This window comes from Oncorhynchus mykiss, chromosome 2, assembly GCF_013265735.2.
Source record: "Oncorhynchus mykiss isolate Arlee chromosome 2, USDA_OmykA_1.1, whole genome shotgun sequence".
In the NCBI taxonomy this organism is placed as follows: domain Eukaryota; kingdom Metazoa; phylum Chordata; class Actinopteri; order Salmoniformes; family Salmonidae; genus Oncorhynchus; species Oncorhynchus mykiss.
In genome coordinates, this window is record NC_048566.1 from 45,332,007 (window position 1) to 45,356,395 (window position 24,389).

The 24,389-nt window shown below is 39.6% G+C and overlaps 1 protein-coding gene across 15 annotated transcripts in view; it reads right to left on the reverse strand.

The window, feature by feature from the left end:
* si:ch211-272n13.3 (ankyrin repeat domain-containing protein 26) overlaps nucleotides 1–24,389 on the reverse strand; it is a 116,575-nt gene that overhangs the window by 53,613 nt on the left and 38,573 nt on the right. For 13 of the 15 annotated variants that reach the window (XR_005036952.1, XR_005036953.1, XR_005036950.1 and 10 more), the window contains 11 exons: nucleotides 19,119–19,168; nucleotides 18,951–19,029; nucleotides 18,786–18,830; nucleotides 12,615–12,917; nucleotides 12,363–12,467; nucleotides 12,178–12,254; nucleotides 11,008–11,034; nucleotides 7,682–7,926; nucleotides 6,863–7,063; nucleotides 6,521–6,551; nucleotides 149–290 (listed from right to left, as the gene is read on the reverse strand). Coding sequence is in view for 6 of the 15 variants with exons in the window: in XM_021564012.2 (XP_021419687.2) it covers nucleotides 149–290; nucleotides 6,521–6,551; nucleotides 6,863–7,063; nucleotides 7,682–7,926; nucleotides 11,008–11,034; nucleotides 12,178–12,254; nucleotides 12,363–12,467; nucleotides 12,615–12,917; nucleotides 18,786–18,830; nucleotides 18,951–19,029; nucleotides 19,119–19,168 (1,305 nt within the window). In the remaining 9 variants the exon portion in view is untranslated. The remainder of the gene's footprint in view (nucleotides 1–148; nucleotides 291–6,520; nucleotides 6,552–6,862; nucleotides 7,064–7,681; nucleotides 7,927–11,007; nucleotides 11,035–12,177; nucleotides 12,255–12,362; nucleotides 12,468–12,614; nucleotides 12,918–18,785; nucleotides 18,831–18,950; nucleotides 19,030–19,118; nucleotides 19,169–24,389) is intronic. The other 2 variants (XM_021564004.2, XM_021564024.2) reach the window with 2 other exon arrangements.

Sequence of the window (24,389 nt, forward strand, 5' to 3'; positions counted from 1 at the left end):
ATATCAGCTGATATTATCTACAGAGATGGATTTAGACATACATGTGTTACAGCAATTTAGGCACTGCACTACCCCCAAACATAAACTTTAGTCCCCAATCATCACAAAAAAGACTTGGTTAAAGTGGTAGGTTTTGGGCCATGTGTACCTAAAGTGGCAGAATCGAGCTGTTTGATGAGAAAAGAGGCGTGACGGTAGCCAGAGGTGGGGTCTTCGAGGTCAGATGTGGCCGTGTCCGATGACTGTGTGAGCTCATCAAAGTCCTCCGCCATCTCAATCTCACCAGCAGTCTGAGGTTGGGGACGCAACATAAAACAGATCAAAGATTTACACTACATACTAACTTTTACACATGGATATAGCGTATGTTTGAATGTAATTTGTTAATTCTTTACTAAACTCATGATATTTTCTTTAAGGGACACTGCACTCCAAAATCAACATTTGTCAGATTTTTTCAGACCTCAAAAGTCCACATCCCAAGTCATCAGTTTAGAACTGAGGGGTTTGACATTAAACTCTCAAGTATCTAAAATTGATTGTGTAACTCAATGAAGTCACTTAAAGTCACGTAAAAAAAATATAGCACACTAATTGGAAAGGAAATGCAGAGATATTTCATTTACATAAGTATTCACATCCCTGAGTGTCAGAATCATCTTTGGCAGTGATTAAAGCTATGAATCTTTCTGGGTACGTCTCTAAGAGCTTTGCACATCTGGATTGTACAATATTTGCCCATTATTATTTTCAGAATTCTTCCAGCTCTGTCAAATTTGTTGTAGATCATTGCTAAACAACAATTTTCAAGTCTTGCTAAACATTTTCAAGCAGAATTAAGTCAAAACTGTAACTCGGCCACTCAGGAACATTCACTGTCTCTTGGTAAGCAACTCCAGTGTCGACTTGGCCTTGGGATTTAGGTTATTGTCCTACTGAAAGGTGAATTAATCTCCCAACGTCTGATGGAAAGCAGACAACCAGATTCTCTTCTAGGATTTTGCCTGTGCTTAGCTCCATTCCGTTTCTTTATCCTGAAAAACTTCCCATCATCAAACCTATAGCACAATAAATAAATTACACATTGTGAACATCAGTTTTTTGGACCCAACTTGCTTACAACTTATTCCATGTGGTTTATTCCTTCAGACTCCATGAAATGACTAAGTCTTCTAAATATTTGGTCACATGATTCATTTTGTGTATGATTTCCTAGAAACAAGGGGTGGTTCAACTTACCCTTTGGCACAACTTACCCAACTCTCCCCAAAAGGTACTACTGATTTGCATTGGATTTTTGCCACAAACCCTAAAATGTAAAAAAAGAAAATAAAAAATTCCCTGTGCCAAGTAAGAAAATGTAGATGATAGCCTATAATTAAAGTAACCTAATAATACAAAATGTAAAAAAATATAACCAGGGAATGCATGATTGATATTTTGATGTGCAACCTGTCAAAATAGGATCCAGAATTATCAGATTTCCTTTGATCTCTTTAGAGATTAATTTGCTTACATCTTTGTGCATAGGCTATAGGCTACAGCTGTCTCCACATGCTTCAAGATGTTCCTTGTTCCTGTACCCAAGGCAAAGGTAACTGAACTAAATGACTATCACTAATAGACTCACTTCTGTCATCATGAAGTGCTTTGAGAGACTAGTCAAGGATCATCTCCACCTTACCTGTCACCCTAGACCCACTTCAATTTGCTTAACGCACCAATAGGTACACAGACGATGCAATCGCCATCACACTGCCCTAACCCATCGGGACAAAAGGAATAACAATGAGAGGTCGATCGATTTATCGGAATGGCCAATTAATTAGGGCCGATTTCAAGTTTTCATAACAATCGGTAATCATCATTTTTGGAATACGATTATGGCCGATTACATTGCACTGCGTGGCAGGCTGACTACCAGTTATGCGAGTGCAGCAAGGAGCCAAGGGAAGGTGCTTGCTAGCAATAAACTTATCTTATAAAAAACAATCAATCTTAACATAATCGCTAGTTAAACTAGTAATATCATCAACCATGTATGGTTATCTAGCTTATCCTGCGTTGCATATAATCGATGCGGTGCCTGTTAACTTCATATGGCTGCAGGGGCAGTATTGAGTAGCTTGGATGAAAAGGTGCCCAATTGTAAACGGCCAGCTCCTCAGTCTCAGTTGCTAATATATGCACATTATTTTTAGTATTGGATAGAAAAACTCTCTGAAGTTTCCAAAACTGTCAAAATATTGCCTGTGAGTATAACAGAACTGATATTGCAGGCGAAACCCTGAGGAAAATCAAAACAGGAAGTGGCTTCTATTTTGAAAACTCCATGTTTCATAGCCTCCCTTTGCTGGATTTAAAGGGATATGAACCAGATTCCTTTTCCTATCGCTTCCTCAAGGTGTCAACAGTCTTCAGACATAGTTTCAAGCTTTTATTTTGAAAAATGAGCCAGAACGATAACATCGCATCAAGTGGTCACATGAGTTTTTCCCTCTCCTACAGTGAAAGACATTTGCGGTTGATATATTGATATATTTTATTATTTGGAATTTCCGTCTGCGTTGTCGTGACCCCTTTTTCCTGTGGATTTCTGAACATAACGCAACAAACAAACAGAGGTATTTTGGATATAAAAATGTGTAACTGGGAGTCTTGTGAGTGAAAACATCCGAAGATCAAAGGTAAACGATTAATTTGATTGCTTTTCTGATTTTCGTGACCAAGCTTCCTGATGCTAAGTGTACTTAATGTTTTGTTGTGCGATCGATAAACTTACACAAACGCTTGGATTGCTTTCACTGTAAAGCATAATTTCACACGACAGATGTGAAATTGACACGACAGGTGGATTAACAAAAGGCTAAGCTGAGTTTTCCTATATTGCACTTGTGATTTCATGAATATAAATATTTGTAGTAATATTTATTGAATGTAACGCTATGCTATTCAGCGGTTGTTGATGACACTTATCCCGATAGTGGGATTGCAGCCATAACAAGTTAATGTATCATTGAATCGCAGCCTACTTCGCCAAACAGGTGATGATTTAACAAGCGCATTCGCAAAAAAAGCACTGTCGTTGCACCAATGTGTACCTAACCATAAATATCACTTCCTTTCTTAAAATCAATACACAAGTAAATATTTTTAAACTTGCATATTTAGTTAGTATTGCCTGCTAACATTAATTTATTTTAACTAGGGAAATTGTGTCACTTCTCTTGCGTTCTGTGCAAGCAGAGTCAGGGTATATGCAGCAGTTTGGGCCGCCTGGCTCGTTGTGAACTGTGTGAAGACCATTTATTCCTAACAAAGACCGTAATTAATTTGCCAGAATTGTACATCATTATGACATAACATTGAAGGTTGTGCAATGTAACAGCAACATTTAGACTTAGGGATATCACCCGTTATATAAAATACGGAACGGTTCCATATTTCACTGAAAGAAGAAACATTTGTTTTCGAAATGATAGTTTCCGGATTTTACCATATTAATGACCCAAGGCTCGTATGTCTGTGTGTTATTATATTATAATTAAGTCTATAATTTCATAAAACAGTCTGACTGAGCAGTGGTAGGCAGCAGCAGCCTCGTAAGAATTCATTCAAACAGCATGTTCCTGCATTTGCCAGCAGCTCTTCACTTTGCTTCAAGCATTGCACTGTTTATGACTTCAAGCCTATCAACTCCCGAGATTAGGCTGGCAATACTAAAGTACCTATTAGAACGTCCAATAGTCAAATGTATATGAAATAGTCCTATAATAACTACAACCTAAAACTTCTTATCTGGGAATATTGAATACTCATGTTAAAAGGAACCACCAGCTTTCACATGTTCTGAGCAAGGAACTTAAACGTTAGCGTTTATACATGCCAAATATTGCACTTTCTCCAACACTGTGTTTTTGCATTATTTAAACCAAATTGAACATGTTTCATTATTTGAGACTAAATTGATTTTATTGATGTATTAAGTTAAAATAAGTGTTTATTCAGTATTGTTGTAATTACCATTATTACAAATATATGTATATAAAACTTAATTTTTTTGTTCAATGAAAAAATAAATACATTTGGCCGCTTTAATCGGTCCTCCAATAAAATCGGTATCGGAGTTGAAAAATCATAATCATAATGCCAATGTAAGAATGCTGTTCATTGATTTTTGCTCAGCATTCAACACCATAGTACCCTCCAAGCTTATCATTAAGCTTGATGCCCTGGAGCTCAATCCCACCATGTGCAATTGGGTCCTGGACTTCCTGACGGGCCGCCGCCAGGTGGTGATCTACAGAATAATCATGTCATATTGTTTTTCATTTTGTGATGTCATTAAAAACTATCACGAAAATACTGTAACTTGAAGAGCTTTCACACTGTGTATGTCAGGTTAACGATTAAACTATTTTTGTTAAGATAGGAATGTGATTTTAGTTTTCTAACGAGATCCTAGTTTTCATGTCTTTTGCACATTAACTAAGCCACGTCACAAATGAGGTCAGAAGAGTGTATCAGTGTGATGGAACCGCCCTTTTCGTGTACAGTGCTTGAAATTATTTTAATTAATGAATTACTTAAAAATCATACAAATGTTATTTTCTGGATTTTTGTTTTAGATTCCGTCTCGCACAGTTGAAGTGTACTTATGATAAAAATTACAGACCTCTACATGCTTTGTAAGTAGGAAAACCTGCAAAATCGGCAGTGTATCAAATACTTGTTCTCCCCACTGTACACACATAAATATATAACATACATATATATATATTCTTGAGTTTAATTCGGGAGATGGTAACTCGTTAAACAATGGGTTAATTGTTAAATTATTAATTTAAAATCGGTTAACAATTAAACGTAGTTGGTTGATTCGATAAATAACAATCAGTCATCACAATAATGCAAGTCACAATGAATAATGTGGAAATTGAGGAGTTGAGGAGACAAAACTGCTTGGAGTAACCCTGAATTGTAAACTGTCATGGACAAAACATATTGATACAACAGTAGCTAGGATGGGGAGAAGTCTGTATATAATAAAGTGCTACTGTGCATTCTTACAGCACAATCAACAAGGCAGGTCCTACAAAACTAGGACTACTGTTCAGTCAGGTGCCACAAAGAGGGTCTTAGGAGAACTGCAATTCGCTCAGAGCATGGCTGGTTCTTGGATGTACACAGAGAGCAAACAATAATATGCATGTCAATCTCTCCTGGCGCAAAGTGGAGGAGAGATAATCTTAAATCCCTACTTGTATTTGTGAGAGGTATTGACATGTTGATTGCACCCAACAGTAGTTTGAACTACTGGCACACAGCTCGGACACCCATGCATACCCCACAAGGCATACAACCAAAGGTTTCTTCACAGTCCCCAAGTCCAGAAGAGACTACGGGAGGCGCACAGTACTACATAGAGTAATGACTACATGAAACTCTATTCCACATCAAGTAGCTTATGCCAGCAGTAAAATTTGATTTAAAAAAAACCTTATAGAACAGCGAAACTATGAAGCAACACAAACAGACACATGCATACAAACACACTTTTATACTATACACACACGTACAAATGGATTTTGTGTTATAGATATGTGGCAGTAGAGCAGAGGCCTGAGGGCACACACTTAATATGTTGTGAAATCTGTTATGACTGTATTGTAATGTTTTTAAAAAAATGGATAACTGCCTTAATATTGCTGGACCCCGGGAGGAGTAGCTGTTATCATCTTGGCAGCAGCTAATGGGGATCCATAATAAATACAAATACTTGATGAGGCCTATTCACCGTAAATGACGCGCTCCACTCTGCGGGCACATCAAAACCATACTACATAGCCTAAAGTGGTGCCATTCCTTCAATATTAATTAAGAGTTGATAAATGATACACTCACAGAAAGCTGTGCCTCTCCTCTATGTCACTAGAACAACAGTAGTTGCTTTGAATACTGTATTTTTCCTGTAATTCTATTTTGAGCAACGGTCATATGCTTGTGCATATCAAAATACAGCTCTCCCTCCGTGGGCACTCTAGTGGGTAGAGGGAGTGAGAGTGCCTCGAACACACAGCAGTCAAAAGGGAAATGGGGACAGGCTGATACTTTTATAGTAGGAATCAACATCATGCATAGGCTATTACTGTTGACCAAATAATGGTTTTAAACAGTCTACAGGAACGTTCTGTAGCAAAATCACTGAACATTACCAACGTAAGCAAAATGATTTGGTAAGAGGAAGGCAGTGTCGGTGTCTGTAATTTTTGGTTAATCGTCCCAGCTCTAGTGAACTAAGTGTTTATCATTTCCATTAATTTTGTACTGTGGTAGATCTACAAAACAGATAGCCTAGATATGAATTCACAACCTTTGATTTTGGAGTGTAATGTACCTTAAAAAAAAAAAAAATCATAACATTTTCTCAATGAATGAACATTCGGGTGCACAAAGAAAGCCATGGTAATAGTGGAGGGGAAAAAAGACCAAAAGAAAAATGACGATGCCAGAAGTTTACCTTGTCTTTCTGATGCCATGCAGATAGAGCCCTGACAACGACAAACAAACACAAACAGAACAAGAGTTGGAAAGATTATTTTGGAAAATGTCACGAATGCTCGCTCCTCAAGCTCTCCGACGAGCAGCATGACTTATTTCGTAGAAGCGCGATGGTATAACACAGTAAACCTTTCAAAATGATCAGTTTAAGAGTTTGACATGCAACATATTTGAAAGCAGAAGATAGAGCGATAACAGATTAAGTCAAAAGAAAAGTCCAGATCATATCCCACCACCAATCATTAAACTGTCAGAGTTAGTGACATCATCAGTTATATAAAATGGCATACTGCATATATACCTTCCATGATCGTCCGACACTTCACTTAAAGTACTATCGTCAAACACTGAGAGGGGGTCTCCTGCGTTAACATGGTTAGCTGTCTGGGGGGCTCGGCCATGCCTGGCTCCCCCCAGAAAGGGACACTGTAAGGTGGCCTCGTTAGATACAGCTCTCCCCTCCTCCTTCTTCTGCTGTTGATGTAGTTGGTCCTCCAGGGCCCTGTCAGCGCATTAGGGAGAGCATAGACCTAGCGGTGAACGTCATGCCCCATGACATGTAGCCGTAGCCAATAGCTGGGAATATGGTTGATTGCTCTGAAGTGGGAGGTGTCATTTAAGCAGTGGCAGCAAGGTAAAGGACAGGGGATGGAATCAAAACTAAACCAAAGTACAGCTGTAACAAGGGATTGTCTTAGAGTGGACCAGGGTATGATAATGGAAGATGCCCGTCTGCCAGCTGGTATCAATTCGACCCTTGGATGAGTATAAGCAAGGAAGTGGCAGTATTTCCACTATATTGCTTTCACCTTACAGAGCTGCATTTATCGAAATGGGTTGGGCCAAGGGTGAGCGGTAGGGAGATAATTGTAACCGAATGTCTTTGGTTGCCTTTGGACTGCTGGTCTTTAGGTGACAATTACAACTAATATCTGAGCTCATTTGATCCCACTCTTGCAAATAACTGCTCCAAGCCTTATAGGCCTCTTGATTCTGTCAGTTATGTTTTGATTGTCCTCTGTCCTTCAGGAACCTTATTGCCTGGCTCCTAAATCTATGCACAATAACAAAGCAAAGGGTATTAATTGGGGTGGGGCTAAATCTAAACAAAGAGGCATACCTCTTTGGACTTTTGGACCCGTGTCTTTGGGTAATACGGTCTGTTGCTCTGAGCTGATGTTCACTGTCTGTTGCTCCATTTCCACTGCGTGACACTTTAGGGTGTCCTAAACTGGTCTCAGGTTTCTCCTCTTCTTCTTTGTCTAGTTCACGTTCACATCGCCTGCTCATTGATCCTCCAGCAACCCGTGAGACACTTGATTTTTGCAGCACCTCCATGTTGGCCTTTGTCTTGTCTTCGCCCACCTGAAAAGACAGGGTAAATGTTTAATGATCAAAGCTGCAGAATTAACATAACACATACTATTTGAGAATGGTAAGTTTAAGCAGGCCTTTAAAATGTGTTTTGGAGCAGGTATACTACCAAACATAATTGAGTCTGTCACCCCTCTCCTGAGAGACCTAACACCTTCATGTAATATGCTCCAAATAGCACCATATACCCTAGATAGTACACTAATTTAGACCAAAAGTAGTGCACCGTAGGGAATAGGGTTCCATTTGGATGCAACTATTAGTTAGGCTTAATTACAGGGATGCCACAGCTTTACAGGCAGCTCCATTCCTATGCAATACTATACAGCTACGTTAACCTTTCACAGAGCAGACATTATCCAAAATGCCTGGAAAAACACATTCAAAAGGCTGGCCAAAATGTTTTAGTTAAGGGTGTATTCAAATTAATTTAGTTGGATTTGAAATTCTAACTTGAAATACCTTACACTATTAGAACTGAGTGGATGGAACTGCTTGCTGTTTGAGGTTTAAGGCTGGATTTCGGTACAGCACTTTGTGACATCGGCTGATGTATTTATAAAGCCTTATTTACGTTTGATTGATTGATTTATTGCATCTACTGAGTGAGAAAGGGGAGTGCAGAAAGGGCAACGGTCTGGTTTCAGTCACAGATAAGGTAGAACAGCAATGAGTTAGGGGGGAGAGAGGAATTCGGTCCGAGGTCAGATGAAGTGAGAAAGAACAATCACCACTAAAGTCCTGCCTAGCAACAGATGTATTGGCTGTCCAGATGTGCAAGGAGGACACAGCCTCGAAGGAGGGTGTAAATAAATAAAAACATATAAATATATGTACTTGTGTAAACATGTGTAAACTTCCTTACCTAGAAATCATCAGCATTTTCATACAAAAACAAACGGATAAGGACAGAAAGCAATCCATGCTTTGGTTTTGTTAAACTAGCCACTGCCCCAAACGCTAATATTAGCATTTGACCAATGTAAGTCAATGTCCTCCAGTTAGCATGCCCAAATCATCAAACATTATTTTTGATTTTTTTTAATGATTTATTAACTCAACAACGTGGTTTGAAGATACTTTGAGATGATTGGAGCATGCCATCTAGGGGACATTGGCTTACATTGGGCTTTGTTCGAAAATGTAACATTAGCTAATATTTGCAGATTTGGCTGAACTAACGCTTTAATGTCATCACAAAAACATGCACAAATGAAACAACCGCTACACCAAAACATCAGTCCAACTTGGCTTCTTTTCATAGAAAAGAAAGGTGTTTCTATAGGTAAACTTTTACCACTTCAAATCACACCAGCTAGGGAAAATAAGCAAATGAGAAATGACCAGAGTAGCAAACAACTGTTTTCTCAACATGTGGCTGCATGCAAAGCACACCGATGGAGAAAAAGACCCAACAATAAACAAAACAAATCACTACAAGAGAAGATGGATGGACGATGCCCCTTTGAGTGTGGATGATGAGGCGTTGGTGAAATCGTGGGAGTACACACTACTACAGCTGAGAGAGAGAGAAAAAGAAAGAAAGAAAAAAGAAGGAAAGAGAAAAAATAAAAAATAAAAAGCTTCCTGAGGCCTGTGTATAACTGACATTTATAGTGCTGATCTTTAATGTCAATCAGCTTAAAGCAGGAAAGGAGAGAGGAGATTTAAACGAGGCCAATGCGGTGTTAAATGTCACTCTGCACCTCATTAGGTGAGGGAGTGGTTGATGAAGTGAAGAACTGGCGCGAACAATGAGAAAAATAACGCTCACTTTGCTTCATGAAAAAAATTATTAAATGTCGACAATTTCCAATCAAATAAAAGAGGAATGGCAGGAAGTAGAAAAAAAAAGAAAAAAAGAGTGAAATAGGTTGTCTACAAGAGGTATTTCCCTGGCATTGTTTTTTTTTCTTCACATAGACTCAGCTGAGGTGATGGAATGGAAAAAGCGGAGAAAGAAAAAGAGAGACAGAACAAGAAAGAGTTGGGGGGACTATAACGGGAGCGAGGGCAGTCATAATCCTCTACCTCTTTCCAGAGCAGGGCCTTCTCTTTCTCCAAATCCAGGAACACAACCTTCAGCATCCCTACCTCATGCTTGAACCTCTGTAGGTCCTCTTCCAGCTCTTCGTCTGAGGGAAGTAAAGGAGCTGGGGGACACACATTGCTCAATGAGGAGGGCTGAGACAGGGAGGGACACACTTCGGGTTCTTCTTCGTACATGGAGGGGCTCGTCTCATCGCCCTGTTGGACTTGCCCTGGCCAACGTTCCTCTGCGGCAGGCGTTGGTTTGGTAGTGGCATCTTTGTCTGGCCTAGGGTTGGACTCTCCTTTGTTCAAGGACAAATCCATATGAACATTGTCTGATTTGAGTTCCACTGAGGCTGCATTGCAATCTGTGAAAGTCTTGGTGACATCATCGACATTGTAGTCTACTTCTCGCTCTCTGTCGATTTCCCCAAACAGTTGAGGCAAAACAGACCTGTTGTCTGGCTCAATGCCACAGAGGAGCTCCAGGTCCCCCATCTCACTGTCCTCGGCACTGGGGGAGAGGTCGGGACTCCCGGGGGTGTCACCATGCTGAGTCCTGTCTTCGCATAGGGAGTTGTCAGCCGACTCGGTCAGAGAGTCCTCCAGCCCGGACCCCCTCTGCTCAAGAATGGTCAGCAGGACTGCATTGCTGCTACTCCTCCTTGCCCTGCTCAACAGACAGACTTTAGGCTCCCCCACCTCTTCGTTGCTCGACTCTTCCTCAGTGGTTCTGGCGGGAGATTCAACTATCTCTACGTTCTCCTCCTGTTTTTCTTCTTCTGTAGTTTCGTCAGAGGCGGATTCAGCTGGAAGTTTTCCAAATTTCTGCTTCAGTTCGGCCGCCACGTTCCTGTAGGAGGACTTAACCTCCCTCTTCTCTAACTCCACCCAGATCTTCCCATAACGTTTCTCCCAGCCTGGCTCTTCCTCTTTACCGTCTCCCTCTCTTTCTCTAACTACATATCTCCCTTCTTTCTCTTTGTCCTCCTCCTCCCCAGTTTGGGACCCGACAGGGACAAGGTGGTACGGGTTACTTACGTCTAACTCTGATGCAACGTCTTTCTCCTTTGATGGCATGAGTAGACAAAGGAAATGGTGTTAACACAGACGCCTACAATGGGATCTACAATTAGGGTATACAAAGCATGAATGTTCTCAAAAACACTGAAAACGGCAACATTAAAAAACAATTGTGTGTAGGGGCATGCAGGTAACATTCAAACTTGTACCACTTTGCCACAATAACAAGACTAATATTTCATACATTTCATAAAATAGTCAGTGGCCAGCAGTCAAAATTTGGAACATTATGTACTAATGATATACATTTTCTGATTTTAAACGGGTTCTGGTTGAAAAGATGGGAAGTCATATAGCCGTTAATACAACCAGAGAGAACATATATATTTTGGTTATTATCTGTTCAGATAATTAGTTTACACCAGATAAATATGTATTTTTTGGATGCTAAAAAGACGTCCACAAAATGTCCTTATACAAGCAATGAACTCAATGATGTCATTGCAATTAGTTTTGCCGGTGAGGGCCTACGCATATAGTCACAATGGACCTCAGGATCTCGTCACAGTATCTCTGTGCATTCAAATTGCCATCGATAAAATGTAATTGTGTTCGTTGTCCGTAGCTTATGCCTGCACATACCATAACCTCACCTCCAACATGGGACACTGTTCACAATGTTAACATCAGCAAACCACTCGCCCACATGACATCATACACGCGGTCTACCATCTGCCCGGTACAGTTGAAACCGAGCTTCATCTTCATCATACTTCTCCAGCTTGCCAGTGGCCATCGAATGTCAAAATCTTCCCACTGAATACCGTTACGACGCCGAACTGCAGTCAGGTCATGTTGCATTTATATTTGTGTTCAGTATAGTTTTGCCTACTGTGTCAGTTAGGGGCTACATAGGGTGTTCATAAGGCAGTTTGTGGTGTAGTGGGTCATGAGAGACGAGATGCTGTAGAGGTGATGTAGATTATTTGTAACTATGCCGTGGGTATGATAGGCTATATTGTAAGATGGGGATTATACACTACTGTGAAGTAGCAAATGTGACGAGGTAGGTTAGAGGTGGTAAAGTAAAAACGTTAGATATATTTTAAAGCAGGGAATATGTAGTGATTTGGAGGAAGGATGAGATGAGGTAAGCTGGAGAAGGTTTTCCCTGACTAAGGCCCCCACCTCCTGTGTCTGCTCCTCAGGCTCTGGACTGCTTTCGCTCTCTTGCTTTACTGGCGAGGGCTCACGCAGAGGGTTATCTGCAGGGAGATAGAACCTGTTTTAACAAGGGCAGCAGTGGATGTACGTCTGCAAATAGTCAGTCTTAAATCAACGCTAATTAATTAGGTAAACTTTAGGTTACTCACTAGGTTTCAACACTGCGACGGTCTCTGTTACGTTTGGTAGTTGCTTCCCAGTCCTGACTGGGCTGGGGGTGGAGGTATTCACGTGGTTGGAATCCCAATTAAAGTCTAAGAACAAGGAAGAAAAAGTTAATTTATGCACTGCTTACATCCTTGGCACCAATGGACAAAAAGCCCATCTAAAGTTAGCCAGAAATACACTCAAAAGTACACTCAAAAGTACATGCAGTATCTATAATCTCCTTACTCCCTTACCTTCCTCACTCTCTGTTCTCTGGAGCAGCATCTTCCGAGCACAGGGCTGGGGTTGGGTTTGAGGGGTAAGGGAGCGCGGGCTGGCCAATGGCAGGGGTCTCTCCGAAAGAAAGTGTCTCTTCTCCTCAGGACCGCTCCTCTCCGCTATTAATGCATCTGGCTCCTGCTCCTGGACAGCTGGCAGAGGGACGGGGGATCGGGAAGAGGCCTCCTCCCTCAGCTCCTCGCCACCGGGGGAAGGCACTCCGTGGCCGGGGAGGGTTCTCCTGCTGGAGGTGCTGGCCGTGTCCCAATCAGAGGCATCTGCATCAGCAACACGGAGACAACAGTCAGAAAATCAGCATGTCTGAGGGGATCAATTTTCGCAAAGTAAGTAGCCTTACACGGGCCTTGGCTTGTTTGAGCCAGAACAGCTCATAGCAAGAGCCTATCTCCTGTTTCTGTAGCGTGAGGCAGCTTTATGTACACCCCCTGGACAGGACGCTAGTCTAACACAGGGCCTTACCCCAAATCTAAAGTGGGGTCTGAAATTATTGACACCCTTGATAAAGATAAGCAATAATGACTGTATAAAATAAATAATTCAAATACTTAGCTATATTGTACACCAAAAATTGGAAATTATATTATTTTAATTCTAATACAAATGCTCAGAGAAAGATATTTTGTTTAACTTCTTATGGATGGGGGGCAATATTGAGTAGCTTGGATGAATAAGGTGCCCAGAGTTAACTGCCTGTTACTCAGGCCCAGAAGCTAGATTTGGATAGAAAATTAGATTAGATTAGTAGATTTGGATAGAAAACACTATGAAGATTCTAAAACTGTTTGAATGATGTCTGTGAGTATAACAGAACTCATATGGCAGGCAAAAAACCTGAGAAAAAATCCAAACAGGAAGTGGGAAATCTGAGGTTTGTAGGTTTTCAAGTCTTTGCCTATCCAATATTCAGTGGAAATTTGGTCAGATTGCACTTCCTACGGCTTCCACTAACTGTCAACAGTCTTTAGAACCTTGTTTCAGGATCCTACTGTGAAGAGGGAGCGAATAAGAGCTGTTTGAGTCAGGGGTCTGGCAGAATGCCATGAGCTAAGTCATGTGCGCTGCCGTGAGAGCTAGCTGCGTTCCTTTTCATTTCTAAAGACAAAGGAATTGTCTGGTTGAAATATTATTGAAGATTTATGTTAAAAACATCCTAAAGATTGATTCTATACATCATTTGACATGTTTCTATGAACTGCAAAATAACTTTTTTGACTTTTGGTCTGGACTAAGTGTGCCTGCGCCTCATGAATTTGGATGTGTGAACTAAACGTGCGAAGAAAAAGGAGGTAGTTTGACATAAATGATGGACTTTATCGAACAAAACAAACATTTATTGTGGAACTGGGATTCATGGGTGTGCATTCTGATGAAGATCATCAAAGGTAAGTGAATATTTATAATGCTATTTCTGACTTCTGTTGACTCCACAACATGGAGGATATCTGTATGGCTTGTTTTGGTGTCTGAGCGCTGACACAGAGGTTGCATTGAGAAGTATATCTTTAATTCCATGTATAACAGATGTATTTTAATCAACATTTATGATGAGTATTTCTGTAAATTGATGTGGCTCTCTGCAAAATCACTGCATGTTCTGAACATAACGGCGCCAATGTAAACTGAGATTTTTGGATATAAATATGCACTTTATCGAACAAAACATACATGTATTGTGTAACATGAAGTCCTATGAGTGCCATATGATGAAGATCCTCAAAGGTTAGTGATTGATTTTATCTCTATTTCTGCTTTTTGTGACTCCTCTCTTTGGCTGGAAAAATGGCTGTGTTTTTCTGTGATGAGGTGCTAACCTAACATAATCGCATGGTATGCTTTCGTCGTAAAGCCTTTTTGAAATGGGACACTGTGGCTGGATTAACTTCTTGGTGACGGGGCAGTATTTTCATGTCCGGATGAAATGCATGCCCAAATTCAACTGCCTACTACTCATCCCCAGAAGATAAGATGTGCATAGTATTAGTAGATTTGGATAGAAAACACTCAAGTTTCTAAAACTGTTTGAATCGTGTCTGTGAGTATAACATAATTTTTTAGCAGGCGAAACCCAGAGGACAAACCATTCAGATGTTGTTTTTTGAGGTCACTCTTTTCAATGGGTTTTCATTGGGAATCCAGATTTCTAAGGGACCTTCTTGCAGTTCCTATCGCTTCCAGTGGATGTCAACAGTTTAGAAATTGGTTGAGGTTTATCCTTTGTGTAATGAAGAAGTACGGCCATCTTGAACAAGGGTCACTTGAAGTGTACTGTTAGATAGAGGCGCATGACCAGAAAGCCAGCTACAGTTTGTTTTCCTCCTGTATTGAACACAGATCATCACGTCTTCAATTTTAGAAATGATTTACGTAAAAAAATACCTAAAGTTGTATTACAAAAGTAATTTTAAATGTTTTGGCAAAGTTTACAGGTAACTTTTGAGATATTTTGTAGTCACGTTGCGCAAGTTGGAACCAGTGTTTTTCTGGATCAAACGCGCCAAAGAAATGAACATTTTGGATATATATCGATATATTAATCGAACAAAAGGACCATTTGTGATGTTTATGGGACATATTGGAGTGCCAACAAAAGAAGCTCGTCAAAGGTAAAGCATGAATTATATTTTTATTTCTGCGTTTGTGTCGCGCCTGCAGGGTTGAAATATGGTTTCTCTCTTTGTTTACGGAGGTGCTATCCTCAGATAATAGCATCGTTTGCTTTCACAGAAAATACATTTTTAAAATCTGACATGTTGGCTGGATTCACAACAAGTGTAGCTTTAATTTGCTATCTTGTATGAGTGATTTAATGAAAGTTAGATTTTTATAGTAATTTATTTGAATTTGGCGCTCTGCATTTTTCCTTGCAGAGAGGTTAACAACACGTTTCTTTAAAATGGTGTATAATACTTGTATGTTTGAGGAATTTCAATTCTGTTTTGAATTTGGCGCCCTGCACTTTCACTGACTATTGTCAAATCGATCCCATTAACGGGATTTAATCCGTAAGAAGTTAACAAGTAGTACCTTTTTTCAGTCAAAAATGTAAAAGTCTAATTTATTGACACCCCCCGATTCTTATAAAGTAGTCAAAGGTTTAGTATTTGGATCCATATTTCTTGCACGCAATGACTAGAATAAGCTTGTGGCTCTTAAAATCTCTACAGGATCAGTGTGTCCCCCACGGGACGGTTGAGCTAATGTGATTAGCAGGAGGTTGTAAGCAACAAGAACATTTCCCAGGACATAGACATATCTGATATGGGCAGAAAGCTTAAATTCTTCTTAATCAAACTGCACTGTTCAATTTACAGTAGCTACTAAAATGAAAGAAAACCATGCTATTGTTTGAGCAGAGTGCACAGTTATGAACTTGAAAATGTATCAATAAACCAAATTAGGCAGACTTTTATGACATCTACCTTGTGGGTAGACTTGATAAAACATTTTGAACAGAAATGCAGTGGTTCATTGGATCAGACTAAAACTGTGCAGAACTTTGCTGCCAAAATTTTCGTGACCAAAATCGAAAACGCGCCTAACCTGGAACAGTACATTGCAACCTTTCTCTAGCATTTCAAAGATGGGCGCGACACGTTTTTTTTTCTTTGTTTTATCTTTTACCAGACTTAATGTCTTAAATTCTCCTACATTAATTTCACATTTCCACAAACTTCAAGGTGTATCCTTTGGTATCAACAATATGAATATCCTTGCTTCAGGTCCTGAGCTACAGGCAAATACAGTCGGAAGCTAACATACACTTAAGAGTCATTAAAACTCATTTTTCAACCATTCCACACATTTTTTGTTAACACACTATAGTTTTGGCAAGTCGGTTATGACATCTACCTTGTGCAAGTAATTTTTCCAACAATTGTTTACAGGCAGATTATTTCACTTATAACTGACTGTATCACAATTTCAATGGGTCAGAAGTTTACATACACTAAGTTGACTGTGCTTTTAAACAGCTTGGACAATTTCAGAAAATTATGTCATGGCTTTAGAAGCTTCTGATAGGCTAATTGACATCATTTGAGTCAATTGGAGGTGTACCTGTGGATGTATTTCAAGGCCTACCTTCAAACTCATTGCCTCTTTGCTTGACATCATGGCAAAATCAAAATAAATCAGCCAAGACCTCAGAAAAACAAGTAGACCTCCACAAGTCTGGTTCATCCTTGGGAGCAATTTTTAAACGCCTGAAGGTACCACGTTCATCTGGACAAACAATAGTACACAAGTATAAACACCATGGGACCACACAGCCGTCATACCGCGCAGGAAGGAGACGCGTTCTGTCTCCTAGAGATGAACATACTTTTGTGCGAAAAGTGAAAATCAATCACAGAACAACAGCAAAGGACCTTGTGAAGATGCTGGAGGAAAAAGGTACAAAAGCATCTATATTCACAGTAAAACTAGTCCTATATCAACATAACCTGAAAGGGCGCTCAGCAAGGAAGAAGCCACTGCTACAAAACCACCATAAAAAAAGCCAGATTATGGTTTGCAACTGCACATGGGGACAAAGATCGTTCTTTTTGGAGAAATGTCCTCTTGTCTGATGAAACTGTTTGGCCATAATGACCATCATTATGTTTGGAGGAAAAAGGGAGGCTTGCAAGCCGAAGAACACCATCCCAACCGTGAAACACGGGGATGGCAGCATCATGTTGTGGGGGTGCTTTACTGCAAGAGGGACTGGTGTACTTCACAAAATAGATAGCATCATGAGGAAAGGAAAATTATGTGGATATACTGAAGCAATATCTCAAGACATCAGTGAGGAAGTTAAAGCTTGGTCGCAAATGGGTCTTCCAAATGGACAATGACCCCAAGCATACTTCCAAAGTAGTGGCAAAATGGCTGAAGGGCTACAAAGTCAAGGTATTGGAGTGGGCATCACAAAGCCCCGTCCTCAAACCAATAGAAAATGTGTGGGCAGAAATGAAAAAGTGTGTGCGAGCAAGGAGGCCTATAAACCTGACTCAGTTACACCAGCTCTGTCAGGAGGAATGGGCTGAAACTCACCACAATTATTGTTGGGAGCTTGTGGAAGGCTACCAAAAACATTTGACCCAAGTTAAACAATTTAAAGACAATGCTACCAAATACTAATTGAGTGTATGTAAACTTCTGACCCACTAGGAATGTGACACAGTGAATGATAATTTAACTTATCTGTCTGTAAACAGTTGTTGAAATAAACTGAAATAAATTATACTCTACTATTATTCTGACATTTCACATTCTTAAAATAAAGTGGTGATCCTAACTGACCTAAAATGGAATTCTTACAAGGATTAAAATGTCAGCAATTGTGAAAGATTGAGTTTAAATGTACCTTGGCTAAGGTGCATGTAAACTTCCGACTTGAACCGTAGATTTGGGTATGTCATTTTAAGCAAACATTTAAAAAAAGGGTCCGATCCTAAAGAGGTTGTTAACTTGTTGGATGCATTTGCAGTTCGTTTTGGTTGCGTTTCAGATTATTTCGGGCCCAAAAGAAATGAATGGTAAATAATGGATTGTCATTTTGTAAATAAGAAAGCTATACGTTTCTAAACACTCATACATTAATATGGATGCTACCTTGATTACAGATAATCCTGAATGAATAATGATGATGAGTGAGAAAGTTACAGAGGGTCAAAGATCATACCCCCAAGACATGCTAACCTCTCACCATTACCAATGACAGGGAAGGATAGCATTACTTGGGGGTATTATCTTTGACACTAAATTTCTCATTCATCATTATTCACAATTCATTCAGGATAATCCGTAATCATAGTAGCATCCACATTAATAATTATTATAATTGCACCTTTTTTTGCATACCACATAGCTCAGTATTTGAATAATTTATTTGATACAGTCATTATTGCTCATCTTCATCAAGTGTCAATCATTTCAGACGATGAAGTAGCACTACAAGTAGAAAAACTATATAGAATCACAAAACATTGAATCTATTCCTACTGGAGGTATGCACTGACCTGCAATATTTTTTTTAGCTTCTTAAAAGTGTTTAAATGAAAGAAAGAAATTGTTAACATTAATTATATGGTAGATTCAAGGTATTGAACTTGGTAAATTTACTAATTTAGTTGTGAAATTACCTTCAAGATCATCAACATCACCCAACCCAAGCTCCTCCATTATGTCTGTGGAAGAGAATATGGGAAAACGTTGCACAAATAGAAGGGCTTATTTTTAAAGTATATAATACATAAAATTGACAAATAAATAAATACTAAAGCACACAATAAAAAATGTTTCCTTACCAGTCTTTTTGTCAGCATCTTTTTTGGACAGTTCAAGCTTGGTCAAGATCGACAGAGTTTCCCTTTTGATTTTCTCTGGCTGTTGAGACCGAGAGGAAAACATTGTTACATTTCACACCAAGAATAGTGGCCCTTAACTTTGAGTGTTTTCCCGACATCTGTACTCACCTTTTCTGGGACATTGTCATTGTCGGCATCATTATCATAATTTCTTAAAACTGCAAGAGAACAAATGGGAATGTGGTGAAACATTGTGATTGGCTCCTGTGCTCTCTCAGCCTCAACAGTCAGGAGGACAGCACAAGGCCAGTTGGATGAGCTGGCTTGGCCATGCTAAATGAAGCCAGAACAGTTTTGTCTCTCATGCAGATGAGATCATGGTTAATACACTGAGAGACAGTAGGTGGTTAGGGGAATGGACGATCATAACAAAACAGATCTGGGTCCGTATCCACAGTCTCACGAAAGGTCCTAGGATTCCTGTTGTTTTAAAACTTTAATATTTTTTTATGACAATGTGGTGAGTGATGAACATTAATTTATCATGTCCTTCAATGTTGCAATCATGACAAGTGGAGCAAGGTTGTCAAATCCTCCCAGGTGTTTCTTGTACGACCAGCTGTTTTCAGCCACTGGTATTGTTGAATTTGGTTGTCATATTGGCAGATTTCCTACAAACTATTTAGCTGCTAGTTGAGGACTTTGTTTCTCAAACTAGACACTAATTGACTTGTCCTCTTGCTCAGTTGTGCACCGAAGCCTCTCACTCCTTTCTCTCTTCTGGTTAGAGCCAGTTTGCCTTGTTCTGTGAAGGGAGTAGTACACAGCGTTGTACGAGATCTTCAGTTTCTTGGCAATTTCTCGCATAGAATAGCCTTCATTTATCAGAAAAAGAATAGACTGACGAGTTTCAGAATAAAGTGCTTACTTTCTGGCCATTTTGAGCCTGTAATTGAACCCACAAATGCTGATGCTCCAGAAACTCAACTAAGTCTAAAGAAGGCCAGTTTTATTGCTGCTTTAAATCAGCACAACAGTTTTCAGCTGTGCTAACATAATTGCAAAAGGGTTTTCTAACAATCAATTAGCTGATAACGGGCCTCTGTAAAGCCTATGTAAATACTCCAGCTACAATAGTCATTTACAACATTAACAATGTCTACACTGTATTTCTGAACAATTTGATGCTATTTTAATGGACAAAAATGGGCTTTTCTTTCAAAAACAATGACATTTTTAAGTGACCCAAAACTTTTGGACGGTAGTGTATACCAATAAATGTCACTAGAAAACAGCATAAACAAACGCAAATGCAGCTATTTTGCCGTTATTATGCCTGCACTGTTTGACCTGATCGTTAGCAAGCAAGGGATAAGAACTTTTCCAGCCTGCAATGGCAACGGAACAAAAAGAACGAAAGACTGGGTCGTGTCCATAGAGAGAGAATAAAAAGTATAACCAACTGCTTCTCTGGCAACCAAACCAATAGAACTAACAACAAGGAGTATGAAAAATTAAGAATTTACTTTAAAATGAAAATATAATTTATAACCTAATTTCTAACGATAAAGGTGTGCTTTCGTATTGTTTTCCTTGGCAACTGTGGTATAAGCGGGATAAACGTCTCTGTTATGTACATTACCTTGGATCTAATGAACTCATCTGAGAGACTCGGCTCAGCCTTGTCCATTACTTCCACTGTAAGGTACAGAACTTTGGCGTTTATCCCTTACATGTAGGTCTAGAATATTTATGGGTTGAACATATAAATATACTCCAAAGCAACTGCATGTGGTGCAGGAACCACTGACTCGTTGCATTTTTCTATTATCAAGACATCTGCTGGTAACTCTTAACTGGTTAGAACAGCTTATGAAAATGATTATTGTCTATCAACAATGACAAGCCACCTGGGACTGACAACTTGGATCGAAAACTACTGAGGATAATAGTAGACGATATTGCCACATCTTCAATTTCAGCCTAGTAGAAAGGGAAGCAAAAGTCATTTTGCTACCTAAGAATAGTAAAGCCCCCTTAACTGGCTCAAATAGCTGACCAATCAGCCTGTTACCAACCCGTAGGAAACTTTTGGAAAAAAAATTGTTTGACCAGATACAATGTTATTTTACAGCAAACAAATTGATAAGACCTTCAGCACGCTTATAGGGCAGGCCATTCAACAAGCACAGCACTTATACAAATGACTGATGATTGGCTGAGATAAATTGATGCTAAAAATATTGTGGGGGTTGTTTTGTTAGACTTTAGTGCGGCTTTTAAAATTATCGATCATAGTCTGCTGCTGGAAAAACGTATGTGTTATGGCTTTACACCCCCTGCTATATTGAGAATAAAGAGTTATCTGTCTAACAGGTCACAAAGGGTGTTCTTTAACACAACATAATCCAGGTAGAATCAGGAATTCCCCAGGGCAGCTGTCTAGGCTTTGAGTAAAGACGATGTGTCTATGTATACGGATTACTCAACACGTCAGCTACTACAGCAACTGAAATGACTTCAACACTTAACAAAGAGCTACAGTTAGTTTCAGAATGGATGGCAAGGAATAAGTTAGTCCTAAATATTTCAAAAACTAAAAGCATTGAATTTGGGACAAAACACTCACTAAACCCTAAACCTCAACTAAATCTTGTAATAAATCATGTGGAAAATGAGCAAGTTGAGGTGACTAAACTGCTTGGACTAACCCTGGATTGTAAACTGTCATGGTCAAAAACATTGACAACAGTAGCTAAGATGCGGAGAAGTCTGTACATGATCAAGTGCTTCTCTACCTTAACAGCACTATCAAATCAACAATGCAGGTCCTACAGGCCCTAATTTTGTAACACCTGGACTACTGTTCAGTCGTGGTCAGGTGCCACAAAGCAATTGGCTCAGAACAGGGCAGCACAACTGGCCCTTTGATGTACGTAGAGAGCTAACATTAATAAAATGCATGTCAATCTCTCCTAGCTCAAAGTGGAGAGATTGACTCAAAAATCATCACTTCCTTTTGAACACGGAATGAGGAAGAGCTCGGTTTTGAAGTTTTGAAAAGTTTGTTGTTACAAAGTGTATTGAAAGTTCTTGGTAGGGTACAACTTCTTAGTTTGGATCCCATGACGCAGTTGGGATTTGTTGCTGGGACTGCTAGTCTCTGTCCAGTGATCCTGCCGACCAAGGGCGGGTCTGAGGAGCTATTTGGTGTCACAGCAAGCCTAGCTGCATATCAAGCTAGTGGGTTTATCTTGAACGCAGCCTGCGACGCGGTTAGCCATTGTGGCTGGGTCTGCGGATTGTACCAGGTTTGTGGCTGTCTAGATCTCGGCTGTTTGTTGTTTTCAATCTTCTCTGTGACCTGCCCTGTCTGGAACTGCGAGGAGTAACAGCGTAACCTACGTTGCTAGCTACCATGACAAAGACCAAAGTCGGGGGGAGTACCATTGAGGACAGTGGTGTCTCTGTATCACACGTGAAGGATCTTTTAAATGAACAAAAAGAGACCTGCAAGCAGTTGTTAGAACAAGAAAATAGCTTAAAGTGTTTTGTCCAAATACTTGTGGATTCCACTAACAAAAGAATAGACAACCTGACCAGAGAGGTCCAGGACCTGAATAACAGTTCGTAGTTATGTCGGAGAGGCTTCCATTAAAGAATAACCTCTATGTTATGTTAAGACAGGTAACTCTTTATCCACAATAGAGCAGGGGATGTAAAGCCATTACACATACGTTTTTACAGCAGCAGACTATGATCAATAATGTCAAAAGTCGCACTGAGGTCAAACAAAACAGCCCCCACAATATTTTGTTCATACATTTCTCACAACCAGTCATCAATCATTTGTGGAAGTACTGTGCTTGTTGAATGTCCTTCCCTATAAGCATGCTGAAAGTCTGTTGTCAATTTGTTTCCTGTGAAATAGCATTGTATCTGATCAAACAACCATTTTTTCAAAAAGTTTCCTAAGGTTTGGTCGGCTATTTGAGCCAGTAAAGGGGGCTTTACTATTCTTAGGTAGCGGAATGACTTTTGCCTCCCTCCAGGCCTGAGGGCACACACTTTCTAGTAGGCGATCCCGGTTGGTTGTCACTGTTGATAGACAACAATCATTTCTTAACCTCCACCACACATACTTTACAGAATTCTAAATTACAACGCTTGTCTTTCATAATTTGGTCAGATATACTTGGATGTGTAGTGTCAGCTTTTGTTTGCTGGCATGTTCTGCCTAAATTTGCTAATCTTGTCAACTAACAAATCTAAACAAATAGTTGGCAATATCAGTGGGTTTTGTGATCTGATTCAATGAATGATGGAACCGAGTTTGTCTTTTTACCCAAATTTTCATTTAAGGTGCTCCAAAATGTTTTACTATCATTCTTTATATGACTTATCTTTGTTTCATAGTGTAGTTTCTTCTTTTTATTCAGTTTAGTCACATGATTTCTACATTTTCAGTGCATTTGCCAATAGGTTCCTCATCAATCCAAGGGGATTGAACAGCTTTTAGTCATTTTCTTAATGACGGCATGCTTATTTAGTAACTGGAATAAGCAATTTCATAAATGTGTCAAATGCAGTGTCTGGCTGCTCCTCATTACACACCACAGACCAGCAAATATTCTTTAATCCTCAACATAAAAATCACAAAAAAACATAACCATATTAGGCCCAACATTTTCCTAGATATGGCTACTATATTGTGATCATTACATCAGATGGATTTGGATACTGCTTTAAAGCACATTTCTGCTGCATTAGTACAGTGCCTTGCGAAAGTATTCGGCCCCCTTGAACTTTGCGACCTTTTGCCACATTTCAGGCTTCAAACATAAAGATATAAAACTGTATTTTTTTGTGAAGAATCAACAACAAGTGGGACACAATCATGAAGTGGAACGACATTTATTGGATATTTCAAACTTTTTTAACAAATCAAAAATTGAAAAATTGGGCGTGCAAAATTATTCAGCTCCCTTAAGTTAATACTTTGTAGCGCCACCTTTTGCTGCGATTACAGCTGTAAGTCGCTTGGGGTATGTCTCTATCAGTTTTGCACATCGAGAGACTGAATTTTTTCCCATTCCTCCTTGCAAAACAGCTCGAGCTCAGTGAGGTTGGATGGAGAGCATTTGTGAACAGCATTTTTTCAATTCTTTCCACAGATTCTCGATTGGATTCAGGTCTGGACTTTGACTTGGCCATTCTAACACCCAGATATGTTTATTTTTGAACCATTCCATTGTAGATTTTGCTTTATGTTTTGGATCATTGTCTTGTTGGAAGACAAATCTCCGTCCCAGTCTCAGGTCTTTTGCAGACTCCATCAGGTTTTCTTCCAGAATGGTCCTGTATTTGGCTCCATCCATCTTCCCATCAATTTTAACCATCTTCCCTGTCCCTGCTGAAGAAATGCAGGCCCAAACCTTG